The 7,894-nt window shown below is 38.5% G+C and overlaps 1 protein-coding gene across 2 annotated transcripts in view; it reads left to right on the top strand.

Moving 5' to 3' along the window:
• Positions 1–7,894, top strand: part of LOC106882104 (methionine synthase reductase) — a 30,757-nt gene that overhangs the window by 16,376 nt on the left and 6,487 nt on the right. Inside the window, exons 4-9 of one of the 2 annotated variants that reach the window (XM_014932662.2) lie at positions 309–426; positions 3,458–3,950; positions 5,705–5,848; positions 6,167–6,255; positions 7,099–7,255; positions 7,637–7,817. In XM_014932662.2, coding sequence (XP_014788148.1) covers positions 309–426; positions 3,458–3,950; positions 5,705–5,848; positions 6,167–6,255; positions 7,099–7,255; positions 7,637–7,817 — 1,182 coding nt within the window. The remainder of the gene's footprint in view (positions 1–308; positions 427–3,457; positions 3,951–5,704; positions 5,849–6,166; positions 6,256–7,098; positions 7,256–7,636; positions 7,818–7,894) is intronic. The other variant, XM_014932663.2, reaches the window with a different exon arrangement.

The following is a 7,894-nucleotide window of genomic DNA, read 5'->3' as shown; positions in this document are numbered from 1 at the left end:
CTCTCTCTTTCTCTCCCCCCCTACTTTTTAAAGACTGTCAGAAGTTACCTTATATTCTCACTAAGCCAACAATTTTATTTACTATCCACCATCCACCCTCCACCTCCACACACACACACACACACACATCATCCTCCTTCAAATTTTAGAAATGACACACTCACACAAACTTCTCAAGGTCTTGAAACTCACACAAAGTCTTACTTGACCCCCATCATCACACAATCTGCTCCCTATTACAGTTATGTCATGTCGAAATAACTTCCAATGTTGGCCAAATAAAAACCATTACTTTGTCCTCGTTGCAGGTCTGGGAGATACAAATTACAATGCATTCTGCAATGGTGGCAAAACTATCAACAGAAAACTCGAGGAGTTAGGGGCTCACCTGTTTTATGAATGTGGTTGGGCTGATGATGCTGTTGGGTAAGTTCTACGGGTCCTGCTACTGGGTCATTAATGAAGATGATGATGATGATGGTGGTGGTTGTGGTGACTGCAGCAATGGAGATGGTAGTGGTAGTAGTGGTCATCGTCAACGTCATGAATGATGATGATGATGATGATAACCCCAGGTTCTTGCTTGAGCAGACCTATAACAAAAGACATTCTAGCTGTGTCCATCCCCACTGCATTATCCAGTATATCTTATGAGAAAATGTTATCTGAAGGAGATTTGGTTGCTATTTCTAGCAGGTCAAGTGTCCGTGTTGAGGCTCATTTATTTGCTCTTCTGCCACTGGGTGTAACCAACAATATTAATTAACGGTATACATTGTTGTTATATAAATAATTGCATATTATATGCTGAGGTATTATTCTTTTCTACTCTAGGCAGAAGGCCCGAAATTTTTGGGGAGGTGGGGGGGCCAATCGATTAGATCAACCCCAGTGTGCAACTGATACTTAATTTATCGACCCCCCCGCCCAAAAGGATGAAAGGCAAAGTCGACCTCGGCAGAATTTGAACTCAGTGCTAAGCATTTTGCCTGGCATGCTAACGTTTCTGCCATCTGGCCGCCTTTTGCTGAGGTAATATTAGCGATACACAAGGTAGCAAGCTGGCAGAATTGGTAACACGCCAGGTAAAATGCCTAGTAACATCTTGTCTGTCTTTACCTTCTGAGTTCAAATTCTGCTGAGGTCGACTTTGCCTTTCATTCTTCCAGGGCTGATAAAATAAGTACCAGCTGAGCCCTGGGGTCGATATAACCCACTTACCCCCTCTCCCAAAATTGATGGCCCTGTGCCAAAATTTGAAATCATTACAGACATAATAACATTATTTGTAGCCATAAATATTATTTATATTATATTATTTGTAGCCATTAGTGACATAAACTCTGGTTACGTTAGGAAATCAATGATTATGTTAATGATATTCTATATATACTCATCTATAAGCCAAACCAGTCAATAAGTTGCATCCTCATTTTATATATCTCATATTTGGTTCAATACTTGATTCACATAGAAATCACAGACTGTGTTCATTTATATATTGCATGTATATATACTTGGATGAAATTTCCATTGAAATTTTTACAACGTAAAGTTAAATATTTCCCCCATAATATATTTAATAAAAACTACATTGTAAGCATATATCTTTTTTGTCTCTTAACAAATTAAACCCATTTTTAATTAATTCTAGATTCTCTAAATTTATTCTTTTAACCAAATGCAGCTATGCATTCTTTTAAAATTCATCGCATGTTATAATAGCAAAATAAATAACACTGTTACACACTCCAGCTTACAAGACAGAGACATGTACACACCATTTCCTTTGTCTTTTAATTATTGTATACAGGGTGTCCACAAGGTCTGGGTACATGGAGTAAATAAAATCATAGCAAACAATTAAATATAAGAAATAATAATTTCTTAAAGTATGTGTTAATCCCCATGTACCCAGACTTTGTGGACACCCTGTACATTCAATGCAAGGAAAATAAGTAGTTGGAAGCTTATCGAGGGGAGCAAACTACATGTTAACACTATAGACAATTCATTTTTTTTTTTTCTTTTTCTTTGTTTCCTTGTTGAAGTAATTCTATCTGGTAGATGGAATGCTCGATAATTTAATCTTTTATACATTTAATTTTTTTCCTTTCTGTAAGAATATGTTGCTAAATTATAATTTTGATTACTATTTGTAAATCTCACAACGAGAGATATTCAGCAACATTACTTTGGAGTAAAGATTGTTTGCCAACATAACATGGCGGTCCTGGTTTAGGACAAATGTTGCTGTAGTTTGGCCCTAGGAGGCATCATCTCCAGCTGGCTATATGACCACTACACTCTCGGAGTGGTTGGCGTTAGGAAGGGCATCCAGCTGTAGAAATTCTGCCAGATCAAATTGGAGCCTGGTGCAGCCTTCTGGCTTGCCAGTCCTCAATCAAATCGTCCAACCCATGCTAGCATGGAAAGCGGACGTTAAACGATGACGACGACGAAAGGAATTTAATAATTTTGAAAAATCAATATTTATTAATCAAAACAGACTCCATTAGATTCAACAACTTTTTTTCATCGCTTTGAAAAAACTGTATCCTTTCTTTGAAGAATTATTGTCCATTCAAGCTATAAATTGTTCAAATTCATTAAGTCAAAACCAATGGAGTGACCCTTACTTTTGGGGTAACACCTCTCCACATACCCCAGTCAATCAAAAATGCAGCTCATTGGTGCTGGAATAGTCCATATGCTTTTTTAACATGTTCTCATATGTTATCCTACAAACCCCATAAATGATATTATCGTTATTGGACTCTCAGAGGCCGAGTCTTTATAATTACAATAAACATAAATAATACTGCTGTGGTCTACTCTACTTCCATATGGTACAATAATATCAATAACAATATTTAGCTACATTTCTATATTTAAGAGATGAGGAATTATGTACATTATTTACATTTGACGGATATTTGTCCTCATCTTGTTTGTTGTTAACATGTTTCAGCTAATATACCCTCCAGCCTTCATCAGGTGTCTTAGGGAAATTTTGAACCTGAGTTCTCATTCCTAAGGTATTTTTCGATGTTGTTATTATTATCATCATTATTATTATTATTATTATTATTCCAAGTTCAATTCAAGGCAGTGACTTGAATAATAATAATAATAACAACAACAACAACAACAACAAATACCTTAGGAATGAGAACCCAGGTTCATAATTTCCCCTAAGACACCTGATGAAGGCTGATGAGGGTATATGAGCCAAAACGTTGTGTTAACAACAAACAAGATGAGGACAAATATCCGTCAAATGTAAATAATGAATATTTGGCTAGTTTCCTATCTTGTTAATAAGGAATTCAAAGAATTTCTTAACCTTCAAAGAAAAACACCTATTTCTACACACTTACACAGCATTTATATATATATTTGTGATATATTATTGTCTAAGTGTGGTTATACATTAGAATCATTTTCCATTGAATAGGTTAGAACTTGTAGTAGAGCCTTGGATAGAAGGCTTGTGGAAACCTCTGAAAGCTCAGTTAGAATCCTGTACCACATCGAAGAAGATGGAGCAATCCACTGAGACCAACAGCTCTCCTAGCGAAACTCCACCCACTGAGAATGAAGCTCAGAAACTCACAGAAACAGACAAGATGACGTTACCCACCGATTCCCTGAAAGAGCAGATCCTGCGTAACCCTCTTCTCAACAACTTGATGCAGGACATCCCACTGGGGGTGAAAATAGTAGAGAAGACACCTCATTCTAACTACATCATGGATTTAGCCGACAGACCTGTGGATGTATCTAATGTTGAACTGGTCGTTCAAACTGACCTGACAGAGGAGAAACACCAGGCCAAAGAATCTGCTTCGCTTACCTGTTGTGCCCCACATTTAAAAGACTCTGATCTGAGTATTCCTCTTCTCTCACCTCCTTATCTTGTTTTAACACTTCTGCCAGATGAGAAACTGGTAAGTATAAACTTTTTTAGAGTAAACTTAAATGGGAATGGCGGCATCAAGTATTTTGTCCTTCTGTTTGAATACCTTCGCTCTCGTAATAGACTCTATGCATTTTAATACCACCACCCTTGTGAGGTCACCAGGCAACTCGCAAGACAAAACCCCCTCCCCCACCTCAGCTGATTGGGGCTGTAGTATGGAGGGTAGTGCCTTTATGCCTGGTGTTACAGGGATTGACCCTTTAGCATTTAAACTGGCTATATCCAGCCCAAATATTCTACTTATTTTATGTTCAAACTGGCCAGATCTGGCCTCTCACACCTACCCTACAATGTTCATTTTTATAAACAATCAAATCATGAGAATATTGAATTTACAAGATAATACTTAATGATTAATTCAAAATAATGTGAATGAATAAGCATTGCATTTGGCAGAATAATCTGGATGCTAAAGGGTTAAAGTATGATAGAAGGACAGAAACAGGTGTTCTTGCTGAAGAGGAAATACGTGGCTTCCTCTGCTGGAAAGAGAGAAAGATGGTGAGCGAGTGTGTCTTCAAAGTATAAGGGGACTACTATAAAAGAGAGAATAGGGATACAGTATCAGAAAGGACGGGTAGGTAAGTGTCACAAGAAAAAAGCACCCAATATATTCTGTAGAGTGGTTGGCTTTAGGAAGGGTATCCAGCTGTAGAAACCATGCCAAACCAAACATTAGAGCTTGGCACAGACCACTGGCTTGTCAGTTTCTCTTGCACTGTCCAACCCATGCCAGCATGGAAAATGGACATTAGATAATGATAATGATGATGCTACTGCTGATGATGATGACCTTGTCCCTTGGGTGCCTTTGGAAGAGTTTATTCTTTTGATTACATTAAAACCAGACACATGGCTCAGTGATTAGAGCATCGGGCTCACAATAATTTATGTTTTACCTATAAATGGGTATCAACTAAATGAGATTCACTAGTCTGAGGGGACCTTCAAAGATCACAGTTACTAGGTTGGACACAAAGCATTGTGATATTTGTTCTGGTTATCTGCATTTTGAATTCAAATCCTGCTTTTGTCAACTTTGCTTTTCATCCTTTTGAAGTGCAATAAATAAAATGTTGATCCCAAACAGTGGATTAGCTGAATGTTAGTACATCAGACTTGTGACATCTGTTTCAAGTCTGTATTCTAAGTTCAGCTGTTTATACAGTAATGCATATACTCAGGATATGAATATTTCCTATTTCTATAAGTGCTCTACTAAAGTTACTGCACTAAGATAATATGACTCCTGCATCTACAAAGTATCTATTCCCATATCATGTTTGTGTATGTTTGTATTTAGAAAGACAAACAGATGCAGTAATAGACTCAAGAACAAACTGTACTGTTAATAGTAGTCGGACTGGTGGCCTCATCATGGTTGTTGTTTCACTGTTTCAGCTGTTGTATGCTCCAGCGTTCTTCAGGTGTCTTGAGTTGAACTCATTTCTTGAATTGGAATTTCAAATCTAACCCTTTATTTGATTCACGGGATCAAATATAAGGATTGGTTCGAAATTCCAATAACTAAATTGAGTTCAACACAAGACACCTGAAGATGGCTGGAGTGTACAACAGCTAAAACATAGTGAAAGCAGCAATGAAGATGAAGCCACCGGTCCGAATATTATAAACAATATACATGATACAAATTCTTCATCTCAAAATTATGGAATTGTACAAGAACGCATGTTTATCTCTACAAATCTTTCTGTATAACAGGATCTGTACAACTCAGCAGTCCAAAATGGAGCCAGTTTTCCTAGTATGGCATCTTCTGTCCAGACTGCCACTGTCCTGAAGTGTTCCTGCCTTACACATCCTGGTGCTGTAAAGACCACACTAGATCTTGAACTTTTCTTTGAGGTAAATAAACCATCCCAATCATTCAAAATTCTTCGCATTTCAATTTTCTGCTTGATTTCTATTTAAGTTTAAGTGTTTAAGTTTTTCTCTCTTTTGTTCTTTCACCTTTCTTTCTTTCTCTCTCTCTCTCTTACTCTTTGTATCTCTTTTTCTTTATCTGTATCACTCTTTCTGTTTTGATTTCTCTGTCTTCTCTCTCCCTCCCCACTTTCTCTCTCTTGTCCTACAGCATTCTCTTTTTTTCCATTCTCACTCCATCCATCCCTCTTTTCTTTTGTATAAAAATGACAGAAACTTTTCTATATTTCATTTCTCCAGGACACTGAGACTGTTGCTTACCAGCCAGGAGATTCAATTTCAGTGATCTGTCCGAACAATGAAAGAGAGGTCAACCATTTAATCCAAAGGTCAGTCTGTCAACCATCAAACTTCACTCCTTTCGCTAATCATGTGTATCAATATGGTCAGTGTTTGGACCCTATTTCAGATTTCATACATCTACACATGCAAATACTTGGACACTTCATTAGTATTGTATCTTAGGGCCCCAGAGTATTTTGTGTTTTGCATTATACCCCCACTTTCTCAGGGCAACCCAACTGAGGTTCATCAAACCACATCCTGTGTCCATGTGGCATTCTGCTGACCTCTCCTGTCACCCCTTTATATATATGTGTGTGTATGTGTTTGTCTCCCTAGCATTGCTTGACAACCGATGCTTGTGTGTTTATGTCCCCGTCACTAAGCAGTTCGGCAAAAGAGACCGATAGAATAAGTACTAGGCTTACAAAGAATAAGTCCCGGGGTCGATTTGCTCAACTAAAGGTGGTGCTCCAGCATGGCCGCAGTCAAATGACTGAAACAAGTAAAAGAGTAGAGTAATTATTTTATTTTACTTCTCAGAGCTCTCGATCTGACTTGCTCCAGTTAATTCCGTGAGAGCAACAGGACAGTAACCTGTTGTCACAAGTTCTCACTAAAGATCTCACAAGGTTTCTCAGGGTCTCTTTCCATGAATTATAAGACACGGTACCTAGAGGTTAAATATTGCTGGAGATACTCGACACCACAGTACCAATCTCAAAATCCTCACTGTCCCCAACAGAGCAGTTTTTTTATTATTATCATCATCATTAATATTTTTCTCTGCTGATGTCTTAAATATGTCTTTGCTATTGCTGTACTTAAAATAATCCTCTCACATTCCCATAACCTTTGTTTTGCTTTAATCCTTTGGTATTATGTTCCAGGCTCGACTTGGAGAATGCAGGAGACGCCTTCTTCAGTTTGTCTGTCTCTCCAAATACAACAAAGAAGAAAGCTTCCTGCCCCAATTACCTTCCTCCAAAGTGCACCATCAGATATGCCCTCACTCATTGCCTAGACATCAGGGAGCCTCCTAAGAAGGTAATGTTTCCATTGTTTGAAGGTTCTTGTGACAAACGTGTGAGATGTTGTGCAGTGGTGGTCGTGGATATACTGTTTGTGGAGTTGATGTTACGTAATGGTGCTGTTGGCGGTTGTGGTAGTAGAAGTAGTCATGGTGACGTGACAGCCGTGGCAGCAATAGGTGTGGTCACAATCGCTGTGATAGTGGGGATGCTGGTGGTGGTTGTGGCGGCGGTGGCAATAATGACTGTGATAGGAATGGTGGTGGTGGCGGCGGCGGCGGTGGTGGTGATAGTGGCGTAGTGGTGGTGGTGGTACCAAAAAGGGTGTTGTGTGAAGATATTGCATGCATGTTACACAAGCAACGACAGTTTTTCATGTTTGCCTCTTAAACTGCAGGCTTTGTTGCGGATGCTCGTTGACTATGCAAGTGATGAGCAGGAGAAGCGACGACTGCAGGAACTGTGCAGCAAGGAAGGAATGAGTGAATACACCACTTACATCCGAGAACCAGGTCTCTCTCTACTGGACATCTTACTCAACTTCCCATCTGTTATGCCACCATTTGAACGAATTTTAGGTAACTTCATTGCATTATTATTTAACTACATTTTACATGCACTTTCTCTCACTGTCTATATATATATATATATATAT

Source organism: Octopus bimaculoides, chromosome 17, assembly GCF_001194135.2.
Source record: "Octopus bimaculoides isolate UCB-OBI-ISO-001 chromosome 17, ASM119413v2, whole genome shotgun sequence".
Taxonomy (NCBI): domain Eukaryota; kingdom Metazoa; phylum Mollusca; class Cephalopoda; order Octopoda; family Octopodidae; genus Octopus; species Octopus bimaculoides.
Note: the sequence above shows the minus strand (reverse complement) of the source record. Positions and strands in the feature narration are given on the sequence as shown.